Source organism: Myotis brandtii, unplaced genomic scaffold (genome assembly GCF_000412655.1).
Source record: "Myotis brandtii unplaced genomic scaffold, ASM41265v1 scaffold663, whole genome shotgun sequence".
NCBI classification, from domain to species: Eukaryota; Metazoa; Chordata; class Mammalia; order Chiroptera; family Vespertilionidae; genus Myotis; species Myotis brandtii.
In genome coordinates, this window is record NW_005370572.1 from 197,255 (window position 1) to 224,444 (window position 27,190).

Consider the following 27,190-nt stretch of genomic DNA (forward strand, 5'->3'; position numbering starts at 1 on the left):
AAAGATGCAGCCAGGCGGAACATCTTTACTCTTCCCACCCAGGTGATCGACTTTGCGTGGACGGCTGCTGTCACTGCAGGTGAGAGGGTAGCAACCTGCTCCTTAATTGGTGGACACCTCGGTGGAAACCACCCAACAGCAGCCTGTGTTGGGAGGGATGTGCATTAATTAATTGCTTGAAAGTCTTCCCTCATTAACTCTAGGTAAATTGTTAGAGAAAATATTCTGGAGTTTGGATTGTTGGTTTTGATAACATGAAAAAAGTTGTCATCAGAGTATGTCATTTTGCTTGTAAAATAGTCAAATCATATACAGTTTCTTTCCTTAGGGAGATCCCATTTTGTCATTAGGGTTCTGATCTTCCTTGGACCTTGGGGTTCACATCATGGCGTGGGTACAGATTGTAGAGAATGAGGTCTGTGTTTTAGGCACATTAAAATTTGTGGAGAGTGGAGGGTGGTGGGTAAAGGAGAAGGGATACCACATTTTGGTTTGGAAAAATGTATTGTATTGTTATATAGTAATTTATATTCATTATTTTAAAGAACTAAAACCTTCATAAAGCTCAAAAACTTCCCTCAAAGTCCACCAACTTGAAATGACAATTACTATGTTTTGGTGGCCATTTATTCATGATATGTGGCACAAACAGAAGGGTGAGTCAAAAGGCAGAAAAGCAAATATTGATAAATAAAAAAACATAATATTTTTTAAAATATTAAGTTTTATTTGAATTTAAGAAATGAAATTACTAAAGTTTTACTACTTGAGGTCAAGAATATTAAGGTATTAATTTCTTAATGTTTACTAATGTATTTTATATTTAATATATAAATAAATATATGAATATTTAATATTCTCTAAATGATCACTCTAAAAATAAAAATTATGGACACCATTGAGGTATTTTATACATAGATATACATTTATATGTATACTACATATGCCTTATTCATAAATATATGTAACCAAATTTTGAAACTACATTTTTCAAAATAGTTTGATGGCTTTTTGATTTGTTGTTTAATTAGCTGGATTTAATTGTCAAATTGTTTTTTCAAAGAGGTTATTTTATGTCCTGAGTTCTTGCATATTTCAGAATATGTGCCCTTTCTTATTTGATAGATAATTTGTCTGGGTATAAAAGTCTTAAATAAACTTTTCTTTTTCTAGAACTTTATAAACATTGTCTTTTGACATTGAATCTTGCTAGGGAGACATCAGAGGTCAGCTTAATTTTTCTACATACTGCGTGACTTGTTTTTTCTACTAGGGTGCCTATAGGATTACTTAATTTATTTCCTCTCTCCCTCTCCTTTTTTCTTTCCCTCTCTCTTCCCCTCTATACTAGTAATTATTAAAGTGTAATACATATACATAAAAATTCATTCAACATTAGCTTATAGCTCAGTGCATTGTCAACGTGAAAAAACTCAAGCTGCAGCTGCACAGGTCAAAAATAGAATACCACCAGTCTCAGGGCTCCTCCCTACTAATCAGTGGGCCTCTCTGCCCCAAGGTAACCATTCTCTTAACTTCTAATATGATTACTTAGTTTTTATTTTTTGAATTTTATGTAAATGAAACCATTTGGTATGTATTCTGTCTTCTTTCTCTTGACATTATATTTTGAGATTTATCTATATAGTTGCCTTTAGCTGTATTTCACTCATTGTCATTGTTTCCATGATATGACTTAGCTATGCGTCAGCCCCATTTCTCATTTGAGCTATGTATTTGCTTGAACAACATCCCTCTCACTTCAGTCCTTCCCCATTGGGGCCATCAGTAGAATGTAAGCTCTCAGGGTGCTGATGCAGCACCATCACTTTCCCTCAGACAGTGACTTACCCTGTAGCTTACCGTACAGCTCCTCTTCTGTTGTTTGCTGTGGAACAGGGTTTCTCTGGGGATAGTCACTGCTTCTGTTTTCTTCTGGTAAGTCTGTACCCTTAAACATCAGTGCTTCAACCAAAGACTCATTTGATTGGGTTGTTTAAAAATTGAGGCATAATTGACATAGAACATTAGCTTCAGCATAATGATTTGATATTTGTATAGATTGTGAAATGATCACCACAATAAGTCTAGTTAACAGCCTTCACTACACTTTTTTTTCTTGTGATGAGGACATTTAACATTTACACTCTTAGCAACATTCAAATATACAATATAGTATCATTAACTATATTCTCCATGCTGTAATCACTGTCTTTATTGTCTTTGTCTTTGGAATAGAGGCATTCTAACAGGTATGAGGTGATACCTCATTGTGGTTTTGATTTGCATTTGCCTGATGACGGGTTCTCTAGGACTGTTGTAAAAATTGACATTGTGCCCTAACCGGTTTGGCTTAGTGGATAGAGCATTGGCCTGTGGACTGAAAGGTCCCAGGTTCGATTCCAGTCAAGGGCATGTACCTTGGTTGCGGGCACATTCCCAGTAGGAGGTGTGCAGGAGGCAGCTGATTGATGTTTCTCTCTCATCGATGTTTCTAACTCTCTATCCCTCTCCTTTCCTCTCTGTAAAAAATCAATAAAATATATATTTTAAAAAATAAAAATTGACATTGTGTCTGAATTCTGAGGAGCTATATGTCATCTACAAATGTTCTCCCTCTTTTTAGTCTAAATTTCTCTGAAGTCAGCTACTATTCATTATTATTTATGATATGAGACCGTAACTTTTTACTTGTTTCATTTAAGAAATCATTCTCTCCCTTCTCCTAGTGGGTTTTAAGGCAGGGGGAATATAGAAAAAAATGCTTTTATTCCATCCTATTTAACTATGACTCATAACTTACCTTACAAATAAGTACTTTTAAAATCTAACATCAATAGTACAGACTTACCAATATGGAAGACTAGTGGACCAACATTCAGGTTCCTTTCGGTGCCACCTCGGTCTGCATTCTTTCCGCTTACTCACCCCAGCATGGTACCTGCTCCCTTCTGTGTCCATCTCTTTACAGGTCAGTCTCTCTTCTGTCCTGTGTCAGCCCTGACACCTGACATCCTATCTGAAGCTTTCCATTCTTCTTTGAGGCTGGTGATCTCAAAAGCGTGCTTTAACCAGAGTGGGTAAATTATAGTTAGAATCAAGCTTTATGTTCCTTGATAGGTTTTTAATATCAGGGAATGGAGAATTATTGTATGCTGCCTTTGAGTAGGAGCTAAATATTATCATTCATCATCGGGAAGCATCTGAAAACTGCCATTGGAGCTCCTGCGCCTGTGCGTCCTTGGATTGTATTGAGGTGCTTTTTGTTCTGTTGTGTATAATTTGGTGCCAATGTGGTAGCCCCCTGAAGATGGAGCCATAACTTTTACAAAGGAGAAGTCTTTTTTTCAAGAATATACACAGCTTAAAGATTTAAAGTGACAGCAACATTTTTGAGGAAATATTTTATTTAAAGGATGAAAAAATAGTGCATATTGTATAAGCGAAATTTAACCTTTATATCTGATTGCGTCCTTCTTTTCCCAGTCCACCAAAGCAGTACCCCTAGTTGAAAATGCCAATACAAATAATGAAGTCAGATTGCCATGCCCTTTACTCCCCTGCTTAAATTGTCAATTAATAAAACAAATTGTATATTTTATATAAAGATATAGTAGTTTGAGATATATACAAATAGTGGGCTCTTTGATAGCTTGACTTTCTCTAACCTCTCTTGTCTGGGATATTGTGTGTTTGGCCCATCTGTAAATGTTATATGGACCCATTTCTTAAAGATGTTTAACTTTAATTGTGAATCGTTTTACTCATGAGTTCTAACTCCATATCCTCAACCTAGCTACCCCTCGCGACTGCTGTTCAGGCTGTATGCCTCGCTGCCTGGTGGCTCTCTCCACTTTGGCATTCCACAGGAACATCACATCGAACGTGTCTGTCATTGTGCTCTTTGCTGTTCTTCCTGAATTCTGGGTTGAAGTTGGTGACACCACTGTTCATGCATTTGCTAGGTAAAAGCCCCAGTGTCAGTTCTTACGTTTTTTCAAATCAGTTTTCTAGATCAGAAGTTCTCATCTTTACCTTTTTCGTTATAATAGTGTAGAAGTGGTAGCAGTAATAAAATGTTTGTCTTGTGTACTTGCTGTGTGCTAGGCACTGTTCTAAAAGTCTTATACATTTATTAAACATTTTAATCCCTCAGTAGCACTGTGAGGTAAACACAACCATCATCTTGCAGACGAGGCAGCTGGCACACACACAGGATTCGTGACTTGTACAAAGTCTGTGTTAGTAAATGTTGCATCTGGGATGTGAATGGAAATGTATAGAAATGGATAAGGAACACCAGAGCATTGTTTTCCCATTGCAATTACAGGCACACTAGCTGTTTCCCACCCATTTCTCACCCAAGTGTATGAGCATGTTGACATTAAAGAGTTAGTCCTGGACCTGGCCTGATTTATAAAAGACATTTTATAAATCATTCAGCTATCATTGGGAACAAATTGCTTGGGAAGCAGCTCGAGGCCACGTATGAGTGTGCCTGTGTAGCAAAGACTGCCTCTCTGTACAGGATGACTGAAGTGCTCTATCAGAAAACAGCGTCCGAGCCGCTGATGGTCAGGCTTTACCCCTTTCCTGGTTTCATAGCATGTGTAAGGCCCATGCTCCTTAGTGTGGCTGCTGAGGCTGCTGATGATCTAGCCCCTGCCTGCCAACCTGGGCTCATCTCCCATGCTTCCCAGTTCTCACTATCATTTGCTTTTTGCCTGTAGAACTGTCTCCCTCTTTCTGGAGATGCCACTAAGGCTGGGGTTAAGTATCACCTCCCCTAGACAGCCGTTCCTAACTTCTGCAGCCATCTCCATTCTGGATCCAGTGCCTATTATGTTCTGATTATTTGTGCCATTTATCCACTTGAACCACTAAGCCATGAGCACCTTAGGGACAGTTTCTTCTTGGTCTTTGTGACACAAACTGTACTAAACAAATGTTTATGAATGAATGAGTACCTTGATTAATTAGAACCAAATATGTAGGGCAGACTTTCTGCTTCTCCAGTTACTCAGCTATTAAGAAAATAAAAGAGCCCTGGCTGGTGTGGCTCAGTTGGAGCATTGTCCTGTATACCAAAGGGTTGTGGGTTCTGTTTCTGGTCAGGGCACATACCTAGGGTGCAGGTTCAATCCCCTGTCGGGGCACTTATAGAAGGCAATCAATCGATGTTATCTTTCACATCAATTTTCTCTCTTTTCCCCTCCATCTCCCTTCCCTTCTTTCTAAAATCAATAAGCACGTCCTCGGGTGAGGATTTAAAAAAAAGAAAATAAAAATAGTAGCTGTTTTTAAACGTTTCTGGTCAGGGCACATACCTAGGGTGCAGGTTCGATCCCCTGTCGGGGCACTTGTAGAAGGCAATCAGTCGATGTTATCTTTCACATCAATTTTCTCTCTTTCCCCCTCCATCTCCATTCCCTTCTTTCTAAAATCAATAAGCACGTCCTTGGGTGAGGATTAAAAAAAAGAAAATAAAAATAGTAGCTGTTTTTAAAGAGGTGATTAAGCTAAAATCAGGCCCTTGGTGTGGGTCCTGATTTAGTTTGCCTGGTGTCCTTATAAAAAGAGCAAATTTGGACATACCGAGAGACACCAGGGCTGCGCTCCCACAGGGAAAAGCATGAGAAGACACAGTGAGAAGGCGGCCGTCCACCAGACCATGACGAGAGACTGAGGAGAATCCAGATCTGCTGGTACCTTGATCTTAGACTTCTAGCCTCTAGAACTGTGAGATAATACTGGTAAATTTCTGTTGTTTAAGCCAGCGGTCGCCAACTGGTGGTCCATGAGGTCTGCAAGGTTGGTGACCACTGGTTTAAGCCACCTAGTCTGTGACTTTTAAAAAAAATTATTTTTATTGTTGAGAGTATTATAGATGTCTCCCATATTTTCCCTCTTTGCCCCCCTCTACCTGGCTCCTGCCCCATTGCAGGCCTATGGTAGTCCTAGCAAACTAATACAGTGGCATAGAAACAACTTCTAAAAACCAATGTGATATTTGGATGTGTGTGTGTGCACACGTACAGGCATGAAAGAGATTTGCAGTCCTTGAAATAATTTATTTTCTATCTAGTAGAATTACTACTAGTATGAGAAAATGTATGTACGTGTGTGTGTGAACACGTACAGGCATGAAAGAGAGTTGCAGTCCTTGAAATAATTTATTTTCTATCTAGTAGAATTACTACTAGTATGAGAAACTCCTCCAGTATGTGAGAAAATGTTTAGCAAGAATAGAAGTAAAGATAATTTTCTGCTTACCCTGTATTATCTATAAAGTTAATAGGACTTTTTAATTATACAAATTGTTTTCTATTATAAAATAGTCAAAGATGATCTGTGTAATTTGATCACTATCTGTAGTGATTTAATGATTTTCTGCATTTCTATTTGAAACTTTATTTGGTATTTCTATTTGTAGATATCTTCCTAAAATATATGTTTATTTGCTATTCAGGATATTTTATATGCTGCATTATATACTTTATATTATAATAGGATTGTGCACTGTTGAGCCAGGTGTCCTGACCCCAGCACACATCAAAGTCTATTTGCCATTATCAGTCTTATTTATTTATGTATTTATTTATAAGGGAAGAAAAAGGAGTCAAAATGGGTTAGAGTTGGGAGGAGGGAAGAGAATGAGCAGTCAAATGGGTCCTTTCTGACAGTTGACCATGTCCTGTAGAAAGGAACATGCCTTAGTATGAATCTCAGCTCTATTATTTCGTGGCTCTGTGGCCTTTGGAATTCTCTCTGAACCTCATTTTCCTTAACTATGAGGCACCCCCCTCAGTTTGCAGATTCCTTTGCAGCCTGAAATTATATGCATACAGTAAAGCATCTAGTCTGGTCTCTGGTACATAAATGTAAAAAAAGAATTTTTGCCATTTTTGAATTATTAGATTATCACTTAAGCCCCCCCCCAAAAAAAGTGTATCTTTTCTATCCTTGGATGAAGTGGAGTTGCACTTATAAACAAACACTAATAGTCATCTAGTTTGACTCACCTTAGAGTGCTGTGACAGTGCTTTCAGCCTCGTTTCTATGTCCTTCCACGCCCAGTTCACTCATCTCTGTTGTGTCATAACTGTCAGTTGAGACGGCAAAGGGGGCATTTCAGAATCCGTGGTAGGGGCTGGGTAAGGGTAGATAAACTAGTGTACAGTTGTTTTTAAAACCCTTTCCCTTGGGATCATGTGAAAGACACCTTTAGAGGGATCGAATTTCATCCTAGTCAAGAAGTACATCCCTATTGTGTGCAAGACACCAGGGAAAAAGGATGAGTAAGAGAAAATGCCCATCCTGCTTACTAAGCTGAAGCTCGGTTGTTGGTAGAGGACAGACACAGCAGTCAGTGCTGCCCCGGGGAGTATGGAGAACACCAGAGAAGGGCATTTGAAGTAGTGCCAAGCACAGAACACGGCCGTCGTGGCTTCTGTGTCCGTGGAGCTTATGGTGAAGTTATAGAAACAAACCAAAGAAAAAAATAAATTCAACAAAATAATTATAAAATGTAGTAAGTACTACAAAATAAACCCATGCTGTGATATTCCAAGATGCGAGGGATCAGGTTTCAGTGGGGAAGTCGAGGCAGGCTTCTCTGAAGAGGTGACATAGAATGAAGTTATCTTGTGTGAGGAACTGCAGGGGAGTGGGCATTTGGGTAAGTTCAGAAGCAAGAAAGGCCCTCGTGAGTTTGGGTCATCACAAGTAAGTCACACATTGTCTGGGAAAGTGAGTTTGGTTGTCCTGTGCTTAATAGTTTATGAAGTATAATTGTTTAAGTATTGAAGCCATGGCTCTGACCACTGTGAAGAGCCTAGTTTGTTTATTGTAGACTTCATTTATTATTTTACATTTACATCATTGACTAGGGGACCTGGCTCTTGATGAAGCCATATAGGACACCATTCTATATAATAAAAGGCTAATATACAAATTGTCCCCTTGGGAGTTTGACAGACCAGGAGTTTGACTGCTCGCTATGACGTGTGCTGACCACCAGGGGGCAGCGCGGAACAAAGGAAGGCCCCAACTGGCAGCTGGCAGTGGAGGGAAGGAAGGCCCCGGCTGGCAGCCAGAAGGCCCCGATTGGCCCTGATGGCCAGCCAGGCCTAGGGACCTACCTGTGCATGAATTTCGTGCACCAGGCCTCTAGTTTGTTTATATTTGTTGATGTCCAATTACTACCCCCAAATTTTCTCTTGTGAACATCTCTCTAGTTCTCCAGATTATGAAGATTAAATAAAGTGACGTATATAAATAATTTATTTACGAGAGATTGTTATTTTGTAAATTACAATTGAAAATTCATTGAACACTCATAAATTCTGGTAACAGTGTTTATGATAATAAAGAATATCATGTTAGTCTGAAATTTGGGGACTGACAACACTTAAACCAGTAGCAATGAGAAGAGTTGTTTAGAAGTGTCAGTGCCTGGAGCCACACCAAAGCTTGGCTAATTTGAGCTCTATTTTTTTTAAGTAAATAAATTGAGCTTCTGAAACAACTTTACACATTGAAGATGATTTTGTATTTGTTGATTGTTTTTCCCTTGCCTTGAGTAGAATAGCATAGTACTTTCCTTTTTTGTTGTGTGTTAACTGTGACAGTATTTCATATTTTTAACCCAAGCTAGTTGGCTTTCCAAAAATACTGGGAACAAATTCATGATGTAATCCTCCTCACCCGAATCCCAGAGCGTGGTAAAGCTCCATTTTCTCTCTGTTATTTATAGGTAAGGCTGTTTCATATGTGAGGACTGATGAATTGTCTAAGTAGATCCTAGGGAAGCGGGGTAGACTTGTTTCTCTGAGCAGCGTAGTTATTTTGCTTTGATTTTTCTTAAGCCTTATTAATGTTTTTAAACATATTAATTTATGTCTTTGGCCTGTTTCTTAACTCTGGATTAGCACTAGAGAATAAGATACTATTGTCTATATTAGTTTGAGGTACTTACTGGCCTTTTATCACTTATATCAAAAAAAGTACATAGTCTTCTATAAAAGTAGGAACATCAAATTTTTTTCTACATTTTCCCCACTTCATTCTTTCTGCTATAATATGTAGTGTTTGCTTTTATTGTATTTCTGCAGTAGGGTGTGTGGATCTGGTGTGTATGTGTGTATATACACACATGAAAATACTACTTTCAGATAAAAAATTTTTTCTTTCCATTGTCTCTTCTCAGGTCTTACTGTTAAACTTGAAAATAAGTTTTATCAAAATATATTAATATAGCTTGCTAATACATAACCTAAAAAACATTTGGCACTTTACTAATGTGAATAATTTTGAATTTACTGAAAATTAAGTTAACAATTTTTGCAGTTTTTTCATGGAGACTTAGCATTTGTGTCACTCAGAATTCTTAATTATCTTACTACATATTTTATGTGACATAATATCTGCACTCTTAGCATCTACAGCCTCTTCAGAGAGCGTAGCACATGGCACCAAAGTAATAAAAATATAAGCTCTAGAGTGGGAAGCAAAGCCGAAACAAGCCGTTTTTACATATAACTTAAGTTTAGGTTCTGTGTAGTAGGTTGATCCCTTACTTAACCTTTAATAAAATTGGATTCAAGGGTATTTATATATAAATAAAAAATAAAGTTAATTTTGTTTCATACTTCCATGTGAGCAAGTGCCTAGTAATGCATTACAATGACATTTAAACTTCAGTATTACTCCTATTGGTTGAAAAAATGGCATACTTTTGTAGAAGGATAGGCATTAAAAAGGTAAGTTGTCATTTGGGAAGGTTATTAAGATGATTATTAAGTTTATGTGCTCATATTCACACTGATTGAATCAGTCTGCATTTATCTGACATTTTATCTCCTATGAAGTTAGCTAAGAAGTTGTTTCCTTTTTTTATATAATTTGGAAGTTAAAATTAGATAAAAATCTGGATATGTTGAACACTTTATCCCCTCTACCCCCACAATGGAGTAACTTTTTGAAGACAAAGAACCCAAATAAGAGGTTAAAACAGAGTAAGCGTCTTCCGTATCAATTACACATGGAACAGGCTTACCTGATACTTTCAGGACAACCATGGCTCCTCCCTTTGATGTTGATGTTTCTTCTGGGAGCCTCTGAGGACCCTGGGCCTCTTCAGCCCTCCGTCACCATTTGTGGAGAGGGGCCCTCGCCCTCCTCCCTCCTCCTTGGGGATGGAACAGTTCCTCTTTCGGTGCCCTTTTCCTTGCACAGGGGACAAGGTGTCTTATGCACTTTGGGTGGCCCTTTTCAGGACACTCTTGGCTCCAGTGGTCTGGGCTCCCACAGGAGCAACATGCGCCCTTTCCTAACAACTTCTGGGGGGAGAGACCTGTGGGTAGTCCCTGAGGTGACCCTTCCGCTCCGCTCCTCCACTCCTAAAGCAGCTGCCAAAAGATTGGCTCGATTCTTTGTCTTCTTCAACCTTATCTTAACTGTGGAAGACCGAGAAAGCTGCTCGTAAAGCAGCTGCCAAAAGATTGGCTCGCTTCTTTGTCTTCAACCTTATCTTAACTGTGGAAGACCGAGAAAGCCACAGCTATTAATTCCTTTATTGAGGTCTGAGGGCCAAGTGCCAGTCTCTGGAGTTTCCTCCAGATATCGGAGGTAGATTGATTAGCAAAGTACATGGCTAGCACTATTTCCACTCCAGGCGAATCCAGATCTGTGCCGCTATATTTGTGAATGGCCTCTGTTAGACGAGTGAGAAAGAGAGGGGTTTTCATCTGGGAGCTGAGTAATTGCTCTTACTTTGCCATAATTGACAGCCTCGATACTTCTTTTCATGCCTCCTAAAAGGCAGAAAATCATATGGTCTCTACAAGCCAGTTCTCGTTGCCCCGGTTGATTAGGGTCAATCTAGGATATGGCAGTCATTTCTACAAGAAACCTGTTTGGCTGAGCTCAATGTGAAGAAGCTGCATATTCCTGGGTGGCCTCCCAAAATGGAGTCTTTCCTCAGGTTGGCAGCATTGGGAGTTGAAGGACCATGAAGTCCTTCCAGGTTATATCATAAGTCAGAGTTATCACCTGAAACTCCCCTATAAATCTCACACATTCTTCTGAGAACCTACCTAGCGTGCCTTGCAGTCTCTTAAATCTGACAGAGAGAAGGGAATATGAATTCAGGTGATCCCATCCGGCCCTCCTGACCTCCTGTAGGGCGCAGAGAAGGTTTGATTCCAGTCCTCCAGTAGAGGCATCTGGACAATGTGAGGGCCTGGGGGTGAATGAGTGAGTGGGGGTGGCATATAGGCCATTGTGGAGACAAATTTACCCATTGTCTTCAAGGAGAGAGAATTTCCTTCCCTGCAAAAAGGGAGGTGTTTGGGGACACGGGTGTCCCGTTTTCCCTGGGGTGGCATGTAGGCCATTGTGGAGACAAATTTACCCATTGTCTTCGAGGAGAGAGAATTTCCTTCCCTGCAAAAAGAGGGAGGTGTTTGGGGACACGGGTGTCCCGTTTTCCCTAGCTCCCTGGTGGTATCGCCAGGGCCTAGGATGATGCACAACCCCCCACTGCCAGTCTCAGTGCCTGGAGACCTGAGTCTCGCCCTTCCCACACAAAGGGCGGAGACCTTCTCCGAGAGCGTGGCAAGCTTTATGCCCCACAATAATGCCGGAAGTACCTGGTGCAGACCTTGGGAACAGGCATCCTTGAGATTCCCAGATCTCCAAAGATCCCATTTTCCCTGTTCTAAGATTGCCCTCAGTAGGGAGAGACTGGCCAGGGCCACGAGGGCTTCTGGTACATCGTGAGGCCCCCTCCTGAATCTGGATAAACATCTCAGTATCCCATATCTTACAAGATGTCCCTTGTTCTGTCCCCTCCCCGAGGTGCTCAGAAACTGAGACCCCATGGCGTGATAGGAGGTGTTGTATTAAATGTGCAATAAGAGCAAAGTCTGGCTGGGAGGCTTTGCTAGCTGGGATGAAGAGATGTCTTAGCTTAAAGCAATTGTGCCAGGTTGCCAGATTGGTGCTGGGAGAGGATGGGAATAAGCCAGGCACATGGATCAGTAAGGGCCCTACCAAAACTGCTTGACCTAAACCCTTGGAAGGGTGCAAGTGCAGCAGGTGCCTGGGCCCTGGGGAAGCGATGGTTGGCCCAAGCTCCTGGCAGGAGGTGGTGACCGGCTAGCCCAAGTCCCAGGGAGGGGGCTCCATGCTGTGCCCAGTGGCCTGTGCAGAGATGAAGCCTTGGGAAGGGGGGTAGTTCTGGGTCCTAGCTGGAGCAGGCAGACTGGGAAAAGGAGTGCATCTCTGCATCTCCAGCCACTGGAGGGAACTACTGGGAGGGGCATATGCAACAAAAAGGATATAAACTGCAACTCTGTCATGACCGCCTGCAAAAATCAGGAATGTGGGACCCCCACATAAGGGGTAAAATGGAACTAAAATACCAGTCAGCCAGGGCAGCAGAGGCGAAACAAGGAGAGTGGGATGACATTAGGAAGATATTGGTTAAACACCCCAGTGTCTTGAAGTAATTCTATCAGGGGGGTTGCCTCAGGGTTTGGGCTCTGAGTTTTGCTTTTGAACTTTGTGTTCCTTGGTGAACAGTGAATGAGTTTGTCTTGATCCTGGCACCGCCTGCAAAAATCAGGAATGTGGGACCCCTACATAAGGGGTAAAATGGAACTAAAATACCAGTCAGCCAGGGCAGCAGAGGCGAAACAAGGAGAGTGAGATGACATTAGGAAGATATTGGTTAGAACACCCCAGTGTCTTCAAGTAATTCTATCAGGGGATTGCCTCAGGGTTTGGGCTCTGAGTTTTGCTTGTGAACTTTGTGTTCCTTGGTGAACAGTGAATGAGTTTGTCTTGATCCTGGCAGGCAGCCTTATGCATCTGGCTTATCTCCTTACCAGGTTATCCTCTCACAAAGAGACTTCTTTATTTGGTGGCAGGCGCCCTAAGGGCATTTAAATGCCTGACCATGCCCACCATCAGTTTGTGGCTTGAAATTACCTAAGGCTAAATGTGGAAAAAGGAGACAGAGAGGGAGGGGGAAATGGAGGTGGGGACGACAGGGATACAGGGGATGAGCGTCCAGCTCCATGAGGAGCAAGGCCCCAGATCTTACCACACGCAGCTGCTTCTCCCTCCTGGCTGGCTCGCCAGTCCGTTGCTGGTGAATGTGATAGGTTCTTTTGTGGTGACTTGAGAAAAGAATTCCAAAAGTACTTGGATAACTTTAGATGTAATGGTAAGATTTTATTGTGAATTAAGGGGAATTAATATACCCTCTGGGACCTAGAGGGTGGGCAGGCTCTAAAAGCACTGCCCAGAGGCTCCTGTTAATCCTCCATTTATCTTCTTGTAAAGGTAAAGGATAAAGAACCATTCAAATTATCCAACCCGAATTCCTAACCTTTCCCTGCCTGGATTGGGCCCTCTTCCCATTGATTTCTGTTGGCCTTTCTTGTCCTCTATCCAATCCGATTACCTTTCCAATTGTTCCTGGCTAGGCCCTACCCCTCTGTTTCCTTGCACCTGTCTAAAAGTTCCATTTTTCATTGAGTCTCTATTGCCCAGGAGCCCCGCAGAGGAATTTCCTCCACTCCCTGGGCTCATTGATTTCTGTTGGCCTTTCATGTCCTCTATCCAATCCGATTATCTTTCCAATTGTTCCTGGCTAGGCCCTGCCCCTCCAAAAGTTTCTGTCCAAAAGTTCCATTTTTCATTGAGTCTCTATTGCTCAGGAGCCCCGCAGAGGAATTTCCTCCACTCCCTGGGCACCTGGCAGACCACCCCTGGGAGACCAGCAGTCCCCTGGAGTGTGTGAACACATCTGTTTACCGGGAAACTAGATGGAATTCTGCTCTGTTACCAGTTTATTAAAATTACTTAGTTCCCTTTTGCTTTATTCCTTATATTAATAACTAGAGGCCCATTGCACGAGGATTCACGCAATAAGCCTTCCTGTCAAGATGGAGTCTTCAGTCTTCGCTCCGTGCCTGCATATGCAAATTAACCCGCCATCTTTGTTGGGTTAATTTGCATACTCACCCAGATTGGCTGGTGGGTGTAGTGGAGTGACGACCAATTTACATATTTCTCTTTTATTCGTGTAGACTAGCTATCTTCCTTATATCAATAACTAGCTACCTTTGCTGACAATACCTGTGTCTGTGCATGTGGAATCTCAAAGTGTATATCTGGGTGAAAAGGGAAGAGTCTAAGGTCTGCTTGGTTAGACACCTCTTCATGTGGTGCTGATATCATGGTGTGATGGGAGGTGACAGAAGATGGGAGTGAGGTGGGGCATAATTCCCTTACATCCCATTTCTAGAGTTCCCCAAAAGCAGCATTTGAAAACTGTCAGAAACGTGTGAGACCTTTCAGAAGTGCTTATAATTAGCCACGCACGGACAGTTTGAAACAGGAATCATGGCTGTTTCTTTGCAATAGTGTAGAGGTTCCCATTTTTAAAAATAAACCACTCCTGCCCCCAACATTCACATCCTGGCCCTGGCACCACCCTTAACCTGCCCCTGACAGCTTGTCTGTAGTGCCTTACCCAGCCAGACTCAAACCTATCCTGCTTTTTCCTGTGATCAAAATTCCCCCTGGGCAATTTCAGTTCTCATAATCATGTAGTGATTTTCCTAAACAGATCTGACTAAATGAAGTTTTATTCTTTTAAAAATAATGATTTGTTGAATGTATAATTACATGAGATTCTATTCTTTTTAAAAACTGTATAAAAAGTAATTTATATATTTTTAATTTAATTAGTTTTAATTTAAACAAAATAATTCCTAGACTGGGTGGTGTTTTGACTTGGATAGGAAAGTGCATGTCTATATTACTGCAGCCTGTTAAAAATATTCACAGTCATGATAATGAAAGTGTTATCACCCTAACTTGCTTTTCTGCCAGGGTATTTTAATTTAAAAAGAAAATTCCTGGAGGCAACTGAGGCTTTGGTCTCTAAGAAAATGGTTCTGATGGTAGAATTCTGTGGTCTTTTGAGTGATGGGGGAGGGGAGAAATGCTGCAATAGTACTCTTTAAACCATGACATATTATTGACTATTTCAACACTATCTCAATACCTTTTCACACTCGAGGAAATGTGTGTCATGTACCTGAAAGACCCAGGGCTTTGGTTGAGCCACATAAATTGTCCTTTGAATCCCACTACTTATGTGACCTTGTGTGTGGGTTTTAACCTCCCTGAATGTTAGTTGTTGTTTTTTCTTTTTTTAAATGAGATATTAATAATCCTTCCCGTGAAAGATGGTTGTGGCTTCTTGGAATAATGTAAAGCCCCTGACAACTCCTAAATGACATCTGTACTTAATACATGTTCTACAAATAATAGTAATTATGACGATGATGATGATGGTAATGGTAAGTATTCATTGGTTTGTGGGTTTATTCTTCATACCTTTAATAGAATTGCTAGGAATATTGAAAAATTCAGATATTTTTGGCCTTGAGTTTGTAAAAATATGCAACATCTGTAAAGCAGAATAGAACAAGGTATTCCTGTATATGTTGAACTTAAACAGCTATGGTGAAGGCTGGTTGGATCCTATAAGAAGTGATATTCTTTGAACATACGTTTATGTTGCATTCATCAGTGACTTCTCCTTCGGGTCTTCAGTTTAATGGGTGACTGATATTTTCTTGGTACTGATATTTCCAGCATCCCAGGTGGTCAGAAAGATGTGCTGGGAAAAAGAAAAATGGCGACCAGCAGGAAGGTAGGGCTGATATTTCCAGCATCCCAGGTGGTCAGAAAGATGTCCTGAACTCAGTCCCTGTGAACTGGGAACTTGAGTGGAGTGAGGGTTAGAGTGAGGAAGTGTACTCTGGGGACCAACCGTAAGGGATGCTCTAGACTGCTGCTGTTCATAAATCTTTCAGTCTTCTAGAAAATGAAATTAGTTCCTAGTTCTGCTTTTGATCATGGACCTTTGAGATGCTTATGAAGGTGCAGCGGGGTAGAGGAGACTTTCCACAGAAGAGTGCCACCTTGCAAAATATTGTTCATTCAGTTTCAGGAGATTATTAATTTCTTGAGCAATCCCTGTTTTGGGCAACTTATTGTCAAATATATATTATCTCTCCTTTGCATATCTCATTTCAAAGGATAATGAATAATGTAAAGAATAGTATATATTTATAGTGATTTCCAGATTATAGAACTAGTATATACGCTTTTGTCCACCATCCTGTCAGTTAGTACTATTATCCCTGTTAGGTCCACACCCAAAGGAGCCAGCCCAAGAGACACTGTGAGTGTTTAAGAAAATTTATTGCATTCTTTCACGGTGGGCTGAGACCAGTGTGGTGGTGTCAGCCCAAGGGGGGTGGTTAGGTTCTCTTATATATGGTAAAAGTATGCAATATAGGGTCAGTGTGTGGGTGCATGAGTTAGTCAGGGGGAAAGGAGTTCTTATCTTGGCCATCTCCCCCAAGCTATGGGAAAAGCTTATCTATAATAATAAAAGACTAATGTGCAAATAGACGAATGGTGAAACAACCAAACAACTGGTCACTATGACGTGCACTGACCACCAAGGGGCGTATGCGGAACATGGCAGGCATCAGCCATGGCGGGATGGTGGAGCAAGTGAGCGGTGGCGCCAGACCAAGGTGGGGTGCCGGTGGCTGTCATCGGGGCGAGCCTCTGGTGGTTACTGAAAATTCTTTGCTCCCATGTGCCGTGGTCCCGCTGGGCGCTCACACCTGCTGCCGGCGCTGGAGCCAGGCAGGAGCACGGAGGATGGGCCGAGACCCGCCCCTGTGCCCACCACACCCTTGCTTTCCTTTCAAGGTGCATGAATTCGTGCACTGGGCCCCTAGTAATAATATATATTTCAGAAAACATGTCCAAGCAGGGGAGATTAGGGATAGGTAGTTCGCCCTAACAGTCCCTACTTTGGCCAATGAAGAAACTGAAGCTCAGGTATTTACCCAAAGTCTCTTGGTCAAAGTCCATGAATGTACTTGGGATCAGGAACCAGGTCTCTGGCCAGATCCACTGGGATTTCTCCTTATTTGATAGCATTACATAAATAAAGGAAATCTGGCAAGCAAAAATATGATGACCTCCCACATTTAGAAGAATGGTTGGGAAATCCTACATGAATATCAGATTTAAAACAGGAATTATTTAATATCCATAGAAGGAGACTTGCAAGAGAAAGTAACTGTGGTGGTCTGTGTTGGTGCCCACTGCTCTGTTGCTGGGTCATTATGGAACACAGATACCAATGGCCAAGGAGAACATCCCAGGGAAACTGTAAAACGCTATTTTTCCTCATTGGTAAATAGGTTTTTGGTCCCTTTCATATCAACATGCACATTAAGTCAGATGCTGTTTTTGTTGGAGCCATTTGGCAGGGTAGTTTTGTGTGTTTTTTAATCTTTTTTATTGAACTCGTACTCTCCCTGCCTAAATCAGAAGAGTAACAGTTCATTTAAGTATGTTTCATAAAGCAGCAATGCATTGTAATTGTTAAATGAACAAAATGCCCATTTTAAAAAATGTGATGCCAGAAAGCTATAAGCAGACACTTGCCAGAATGACAGTGTAGCCTCGAATTCCCCACAGAATAAATTTGAGAGCTGTCATGAGACTCCCAGCTCACTGTGGTTGCATTGATGATGCACAGACAGAAGCATCCTCAGACGTAGGCTTTCAGTCCTGTTAGGGCTTCATAGACTGTCTTCCATAAAGCATGGCTTTCCCTGCAGTAGGAGGATGCCGTTTCTAATAACATGCACTGCTTTGTACTAATTAGTGCATGCCATGTATCTTGGATTTTTTTTTTTTTAATCCTCACCAGGAGATATGTTTTACTGATTTTAGAGAGAAGGGAAAAGAGAGAGACAGACAGACAGAGAGAAACATCGATCTGTTGTCTCTTGTAAGCACCCAGACTGGGGATCAAACCCACAACCTTTTGGTGCATGGGACAACACTCCAACCAACGGAGCCACACCGGCCAGGTCTTGAATTTGTTTGTTTGTTTTGTTTGTTTGTTTGTTCGTTTCCTCTCAGTGTACTTTATTCTTTTTTTTGTTATAAAAAATAACCCATACTTGTAATCACATGAAATTTTCAAAAGAGAAAATTATGTTTACCTCTCATTCTGCTGGTCCAAATTCCTTTTCCACCCAAATTTCCCCTCTTTGAGGAAACCACCATTTACAATTAGATATGTATTCTTACTGTCTTTCTCTTTTTCACATGGGTATTTCTTTATACACATATATGGGATTTCTTTCTTCTGTATTTTTTTCCAAAAATTAAATCATAGCAAACTTAGTTTTTAAAAAAACAAATCTGTTTTTTTTAATTAAAGTGTAGCTCTCTTTTTAAGTCTGTATAGGCAAATAAATTTATTTCATTCATTTTAATTACTGAATAACATTTTGTTGTAAGGCTGTAGCAGATATAATTCAGCTTCTCACCTGTTGTTGAACATTCTGGTTGTTTTCACTGTTTTATTATTGCAAACATTTACTATTACAATATTAGCATCATTTTGTAAGCCTTATGGTCATTTTCCACTCGGTAAAGTATGTTGCTAAAGAAATGAAAAAGTAGGAACCTCCCATCTTCAGCTATTTTCTGTAATCATGCACTTCCATAATTAGTAACCTGTTACCTAGTAATAAGAATTATAGAGATTCTCTTTATATCTGGGGCAGCTGCAAACGTAGCTTTTATTTTGTGCGGGAGTCATTAGTGGTTAGCTTCTGTGTGGACTCACTGCAGAGCAGAGGTGATCTTTCAGCTGTCAGAACGTTCCATCTAGACCCCTTCAAGGGTGAATGATTCCTGGGTTGGGGCAAATCTAGTAATCTAATGATAGACTGCCCACTCAGCCAGGGTTTGCTGGTTTTACCTTCTTAGGCCGTGGCCTTACATTTTTATGAGTGAGAGAGCCTGGCTTGTAGAGAGAATTAATTTTAAAAGAGCTCTGTGATATTTTAGAATTAGGAAGGAAGGGACTCCTGCTTTGATGATGTGAAAAATTTGCCCTGACACCCTTAATTGCTTAATATGTGATCAGTAATGTTACTGGCCATATGTTTCAGGATTTTTGAATACTCAGGGAGAATTCTTAATCATGTGGTTATGAAAACAACCAGTTTCTATAAGTGAAAATGAGCATGCTTATTAATGCCATTGCCTAGTGCATTCAGTCACATTTATAACTCCCAAGGAGAATGATTGTTTTGCATGATTTAGTGTTTACAAAATTACAGTCGCACGGCAAAGCTTACTGTATTTGAAGCATATGTGGTCCTTTTGCAGGTAATAAAATGGAAAATCCAATTTGCAATTGCAGAATAAGCCTCTGAGTGATATATGATCTTCATAGTAGCGTCGGTCAGAGGGTCATCGCTAATCACGGCGCTGGCTGGCTTCCCCTGTGGCCGGGCCATCCCGCTGAAGAGTGCGCAGGGGGAATCTCTGTTTGGGAGGCAGCCAGCGTGGCTGTAGATGCACCACTTTCTAGCTTATTAGATCCTCTTTGTCACAGTGCTTAATCCTGCTGCCTGATCCTTGTTAGAACAGCGCCGGAGCGCCGCTCAGGCTTCTAATAAAGGAGATGGGTGAGGGCTCCTAACTAGACGCGCTGAAGCGTGCAGCCGTTCGGGCGATTGCAGCCCGACTGACAGTGGGGTGAGATGCTTCCTGCATGTTATTACTTGAAAGGGAACTTACCTCCGACAGCTGACAGATGAGCTTTGCTGAGGCAAGGGTAACTTGTTGCTAGGCCAATATGAGACGGGTGTCATCTTTTCACACAGTATAATGGTCTAGCTTTACTCTAATTATATTAACCCTCTTCTGAAATGGCTGCATTCCAGGCTGGTGCTGAGTGAGGCAGGAAAGCCAGAGACAGATAGCTGGCTGGGAGGATTACGGCTGCACAGAAGCAGGTATTGTGTTCTCCACCAGTGACATTAAGTGGAAAAACAAAATAAGCATGCCCTATTACGGCAAGCCGGTGATAACTCTGAAGAGGCAGCGCTTGGTTAGGCTCACACGGTTTCCATCTCTGTCATCGGGAATAGTCTGCTTCAAGGTTTGCTATGGACATTAAACATGGTTTTCATGGCTCTTTGTTAAAAAGAAAACACTGTCAACGACAAAGCTATTGTTTTGGGGTTTTTTCTTCCCCCAGTGAACCTGAATCATTCTTTTCCATTAGGCTCCCTATTTCTGGTCACTGTGAGAAACCCCTGTGAATGTGATTATGTAGCATTGTTTGAGACTAAACTAAACAGCTGGAGTTACAGATGCGTTGGAAGTGATGCCATTGAAAATGCTCATGAAGAGCCTGTGGGTCTCTCTGTGTACCCTGACTTTTCAGACATCAGTATAAGACTCCTTTTGCCTGAAGGGAGTGTGTCCAGCTCGCATCCAGCGTTTCCCGCCTGCTCCAGGAGTTAGCAGGAGTCATTAGCAACCCCTACGCCTCCTCTGTCTCCATTGACAGCTCTTTAATAGAGACATTGCTAGGGATTGACAGATCTCCGGGGGTTAGAGGCGTCAGACAAAAGGGCCCCAAGATCGTGGCTGACCTTTCTTGGCATTATTCCCCTAGCTCTATCTTCCATGTGTTGCAATCAGGTAGCATAGAATTGAGTACATCATTTTTAGAGGATTATTACTCAAAAGGCTGCAGGCTTAGTCAGACACTGTTAATAAGTTAACAAGAGGCCGTGTACATTCCAAAGTGGGTATGTAGGTAGTTGGTAGAATGCAGGCTCTTCTTTTCCATAGGAATATGCACCTGTACCTTAAATTCAAGGGTAATTAAAACCTGCATCGCTCATAACAGCTGTACTTTTGGATTATTGGGCCTGAGTGGGAAAGAAGAGTCCTCTTTCTCTCTCTCACCGTCTGTCCCCTGGAAGTCATCCCTGGACAGATGTGGACCAGCTGAGGCTTGTCTGTAGGGTCCTTCCCAGAGTGTTTCCCTGGTCCTGTTGCTCTCAGCAGAGCCAGGACCCTGAATATGCAGCATGGTGAGGAATGCTCTGTGTTCCAAATGTAGCTGTCTTCCCTCTTTCCTCTCTTCTTCCCCAGAGTAAAACAATCCGATTCCCGTGTCCCCATCTGAAATAGATGTTAAGAGGAAAGCCATCCATTTGGGTTAATTCATGGTAATGTGTGAATGATGCGAGTCCCAGATGCATGTGCAGCTGATCCGATTCTACCTATTGGAAATTTAGACTGTGTTTCTCATTAGGATGACTTACTTTGGGGAGTAAGGGGTAAAGGTGTTTAGGTCACAGGTAGTCACCAACAAGGAGATCCTCTTTGCTTAGGAATTAGTTAATTTCTTTATGCAATTTATGCTTTTCATGGCCTCTTTTCTTTTTTCACTTTGAATTGCATATATTTTCCCAAAGGTCTTAGTAATTTTTCATAGTTGATTCCATGCTGATGTCAGTGAGCAGGGTTTAGAAGCAGAAAGATGATCATATGTAAGCATAAGTTGTTAATTAGATGAATGTTTTAAGAGAGCTGTGCTCATCTCTAGAGCCTCCTCGCCCAACTTATTAGTGAATTGCTGCAGCGCACTTACTGTCACCTGGTACACAGCCCTCCTCAGTGACCATGCTTCCTGAGAAGAGTGGGCAACATAGACACTGTGCATGTAAAACAGGACACTTTAGAAAGAGTCTTATTTTTTAAATGGAAGACTTTTCCAGAAATTTCTATTATATTCATTTTTAGGAAAAGTGGAAATGGGAAAAAAAAAAAAAGAATAGGAGAATGAATGATATGGAAGAGAGGACATAGACTATAGCAATTAAGATCCAAGAGGAAATAAGAATTATACAGAAATTTAAGCAGATCGGTTTTATTCTAAAAACCCCCTCCCCAAGTAAAGATAAAAACTAAAAAGATAAAAGGCAAGGTCACACTCAGGTAAGATACCCAACTAAACAGACTCAGTGCAACTCTTGGATTTTCATTTGCCCTAGGCAGTTTTCTGATTCATGGTTTAGAGAATAAAGCCCATTAATCTTCCAAATGATTAAATATCTGACTAATGATGTTTAACCATTAAGATGAGGAAATTGACATTATTGACAATCTTGGAGAGAAATGTATCTGCTTATTTTTGTACTTAACACCAACAGATTCTAAGTAGCTTTGGAAACATCATAATGAATTGCTCCCTCTTGATATTTAGTAGTATCTATTTTCTTTAAAAGCATTTTATGAAATTATAATCACTTTTATATTGGTCTTTTCTTTCTCCATTTTTTGAATAGTTACAAGTTCATATAACAAAAAGAATATGGATTCAAAGAATCAGTTCTTTTGTTTTAAGGAGAACTACATTATCATCCTCATAAAAATATTAATTTGTTTTCATTTCTAAAGGTCAGATCGCCTAGGAAATTTTGTGCTTCATGGTATACTTGCATCCTACAATGTGTTTTCGTTATTCTGAATTATCAAAATTATAACAAAGTTATGACAAAATTTGCAGTAGTACCCCTAAAATAGGACAAATAATGTTACTTTGGTTGTGTCCTGGGAAGAATAATTGCTGGATATCTGTGTTTAAAAAGCCTTAGACTGTGGATCAGGAGTCTGAAAAAGACTTGCTCAGTAGGACTTTTAGGGAAAGGCCTTTGGTGAGGCTTGTGTCAAGTAAAACCACATATATCTCTGCTGCTTGGCTTCTCTCTCCTTGTCCCTTTCATAAGCAGGCAAGTTATCGGAAGCTCTTTCACACACTGCCTTTTCCATGGTTCAATATACCAATAAATAAGTAAAATAGTCGACTGATCATCAACAGATGGTGGCACTTACTGGCTTTTTGATGCTACTTCATTAACTCATCTTTGGTTGATCTAGACCAGTGATGGCGAACCTATGACACGCGTGTCAGAGGTGACATGCGAACTCATTTTTTTGATTGATTTTTCTTTGTTACATGGCATTTAAATATATAAAATAAATATCAAAAATATAAGTCTTTGTTTTACTATGGTTGCAAATATCAAAAAATTTCTATATGTGACACGACACCAGAGTTAAGTTAGGGTTTTTCAAAATGCTGACACGCCGAGCTCAAAAGGTTCGCCATCACTGATCTAGACTGATGTAACCTGATAGTTTCACCAGACTTTATAGAAAGAATATGAGATTTGGAGTCAGGAGTCAGGTTCACATCCCAACTGTCATTTTCTGATCTTGTTACACAATTTCCCCACGTTTCTATTTATTCACCTGTAAAGTGATGTTAATAAGTGGACTCAGGGATTGCTGGCGAATCAAATGAGGAGATGCTTTGAATGTGTACACTGATGAGGACTATTCAAATGTGAGTTTCTGTCATAACCATGTTAACGAAATCCATTTGGTGCTGATTGTGAGATGTTCTTATGGTACCTGAGAAATGTAATAATAATTTTACTTGGGCAATAGTTTTATCTCTCTTCATTCATATTGTTCTTTGGCTGATGAAAAATGGTGATGTTGATCGGATGGGTCTAGATCAGATTGAACAAGCAGTGATTCACATTGTCAAGACAGAATTTCAGGAGGTTCTCATAGCACTTCTCTTCATTTTGGATGGGGTCATTTTAGTCTCTGTAGCAAATACCTAGGAAAAATAAAGCATATACTACCTATGTGAGAATTCCTTCCAGGTTTACCTTCTTCCTACTTCCTTCCCTCCACTCCCTTTCTCCCTCCTTCTTTCCTTTGTTCTTCATTTCTTGGTCTATGGTACTAATTACTTGTGTATCAGTGATGACTTGGGGTAAGAAATTTTTAAAAATAAATCAAGTGAACCAAAAGGTACTTAGGATTGTGCTATGGTTACTGCGCAGGACTTCTTAGTCCTGATCCCTGTAGGATGAAAGGACCTTCATCTTTTTCTTCTCCATCTTTTTCAGGAAACTTGGATCTGACTGGTCAGAAGCAGGTATTCAAAGCAGAGAACAATCCTTGGGTTACCCCAATTGCTGACCAGTTCCAACTTGGCGTGTCCCACGTTTTTGAATATATCCGTTCAGAGACATATAAGTAGTAAGTAGACTGGTTGTTTTCCAAAGTAGTACACTGTGGTTTTATAGTATTTGTAATTATGTCATTTTAAGACTATCATGTGACATTGTCGTCTTGGTGGCAGTTAGTTCGTAGCATTTTTACATGTTTTATTAATAACCACATGTAGTAATTATCTTGTAGTGATAAGATTATTTTAATTGATTTTATCAAAGGGAATTTATACCAAGTTTGTTTAGAAAATTTGTTATTAGTTGAATATTCATGACACTAAGGAAATTGGTCAGACACATTAAGATCAAAACATACTTTTTTTTCTCCTTTGAATGCAAAGAATAACAGCTATTATGAACAAAATTGTTAAGCAGTTTGTTTATAACTGAGTAGAGAATACTAGAACACACCATTCTATTCTAGAGAAGCTTCCACTCTGGTGAGATGGTATTATCTCTAAGAGAAAAAGGAAGGAAGAGCAGAAAAAGGAGGAGGAGTCAGCTAGCTCAAGTAACAGCATCAGAATCCCTCAACTCTTCACCTCAGGTCAAAGGAGATTGTGAGGAGCCCGCCCTAAAACCCGGCTGGTTTTACCTTCCTTCCCCAGTGTGTCCTGGTTGGAAGGAACTCTCTTGGCCCCATCTGCTCTGTTACATCTTCTGTCATTATTTCCCCTCATCCCACCTCCACCCCATATTGAGATAATCATTTATCTTATGCTTCAGTGGCCCCCTAATACTGAAGTCTAGTCACCTCTAGTTTTAAGCAAATGCAAAAGACATAAAAATCCATAGTCAAATTTAATCTGTTTTGAGTTTGTTACCAACATTTGAGAATTTAACATTCCAAATATTAGAGAAAAATTAGAGGATCATTGAAGGTCACGTTCAGGTGGGAGTCTCTTTTTTTTTATTTTGTATAAGAAAAATGCCCCACACTCAGTGTGGACCACGGGGCAGTGCTGACTGACAGGGCAGGCTCCCTGTTTATAAATGGCCAGCTGTGGTCCTGCAGCCTCTTCCCCGGACACCATGCTCCTGGTCACATAAGCCAGGGTTTAGTTCACTCATATTTCCTATGTGACAGAATCACAGAGAAGATGAGCTCTAAAGAACAATGACATTAAAACTAAATAGACTAAAATTGCCCAAATGATAGCATATCTTCATATATGGAAGAAGCTTAAATCATGGTTTAGATTTTTTATGACATTGACAATATATTTTAAGACTTACCATTAGAGTAAAATGAGAGAAGTATAGGATGTGTGTTATGTTTCACAAGCCACAAGTTATGTGTAATATATAGATATATAGTTTCTTTAAATATGAATATAGCTCATCCTTGGAAATTGGTTTAATTAGTTATGAAAATGTGTGAAAATGTAATTGCAAATTTGAAGATTATTGTTCATTTTATTCCTCTTAAATTGTTAATCATTGCCATCATTGGTTTGAGGTAGAGGTTTAATTTTTGTTAGTAAATGGGAGTCTACTTCTAATTGGTTTGTAGGGAATCGTTTTAGAAAATCATTATATATATTTTAACTTATAACAAAGTACACAAATGAGCTCCTGTTAAACCAGAATTGGGGGAAATACTGTTTATTATTTTGGTTAACCATTTTTTTTTATTTTACCGTACTTTAATTTATAATTTACAGAGAATTAAAATATATTGCACATAAAATGCATCTAATTTCATTTTAAAAGATTAAGTTGTGAATTTGTTAATTTTATATTACCTCAGTCATTATTGGGCAATTAGTCACTATTAGATGACTAATTCTATTTATTGATGATGGTTAGGATTCTGGATGAATGAGAGGCATGTTTCTTTGATTGAGTTCATTGGTATGTTATTTGACAGGGACTATATGACACAGCATTTTAATCAATAACCAGTTTGATGTATGTATATTCTTATCTCTATTATTGGTATCCTATATTTGGGAATTGGAGTCATCTAAGCAATTTGCCTATTAGCATGCCTTTCTGTATTTGATTTCCTCATGAAGAATTATATTATCTTTTATACAGTTAAATCTGTATTAAAAAGCTTAAATAAGCTTAGGAGAGTCATTGTCCCATTTTTAGGAGGACCAGTTTGTACCCCACTCACTGCTTTTAGAGGAGTCTGTGAGCCTCTGCTGGGAGAAAGCACTTGTGGTGAACTCAAGGGCTGGTCTTTGGAGCCCTGAGAGATCATCTCTTCTCTCCTGGGGAAGGAGAATGTTGACCACTTCCTACCACTTCCTGCATTTCAGCCCTTCTGTTCTTCACCCATTCTTCCGTAGTTATCTTCACTCCTTTATCAAATGTACCAGCCAGACACGTGGACTAGTAACTAAGACACTAATCAGAATCTTAGTCTTTTAAAAATACTTGTATAAAAATACCACCATTATGTTTCCCCGATTTTTTAATTTAAGCTCGTCTTTTATATGAATATAGTATGTATACAGCTATTAATGTATATTAATTACATTGATTTTTAAAATTCAAGTTTTTTTAAATAAATAAAAAAAGTGTATTGTCATGTAACTAGAACCCCACTGAACTTTTTAATGTTCTTAAGCAGCCACTTCATAATTAGAGGACTTTTAGTATCCTTTTCAACTATCTGAAAAAAATATTATGTAATTATCAGGTACTTGGCTACTTTTTAAAAGTTGTACTTATAGTGACCTTCAAAAAGGCAATGTATTCATTATACTCATAATTTTTTTTAAAAAAAAGCAAATTTTACATTCAGTACCTTAGTCATAACTCTAGTCTAAACCTTGTGGTTTCCAATCTTCACTCCTTTGTCTTTATAAAACCATAAACACCTCCATCCAATAGAATTTCCTTTTTTTTATTATGTAGATCTTCAGATTATATGATAGCATATTTTAAATTTTGTCTGGGCACTGAAAATACTAGTGAATCTCCTTCCTTTAAAAAAAATTTTGTTCAGCCGAAACCGGTTTGGCTCAGTGGATAGAGGGTCGGCCTGCGGACTGAAAGGTCCCAGGTTCGATTCCGGTCAAGGGCATGTACCTGGGTTGCGGGCACATCCCCAGTGGGAGATGTGCAGGAGGCAGCTGATCGATGTTTCTCTCTCATCGATGTTTCTAACTCTCTATCTCTCTCCCTTCCCCTCTGTAAAAAAACAA

General features: G+C 40.0%; 1 protein-coding gene across 3 annotated transcripts in view; it reads left to right on the forward strand.

Moving 5' to 3' along the window:
- The window catches only part of RSU1 (Ras suppressor protein 1), a 192,741-nt gene that overhangs the window by 73,340 nt on the left and 92,211 nt on the right, over positions 1-27,190 (forward strand). For all 3 annotated transcript variants that reach the window (XM_014528942.1, XM_005880959.2, XM_014528943.1), the window contains exon 8: positions 23,928-24,060. In XM_014528942.1, the coding sequence (XP_014384428.1) occupies positions 23,928-24,060 (133 nt within the window). The remainder of the gene's footprint in view (positions 1-23,927; positions 24,061-27,190) is intronic.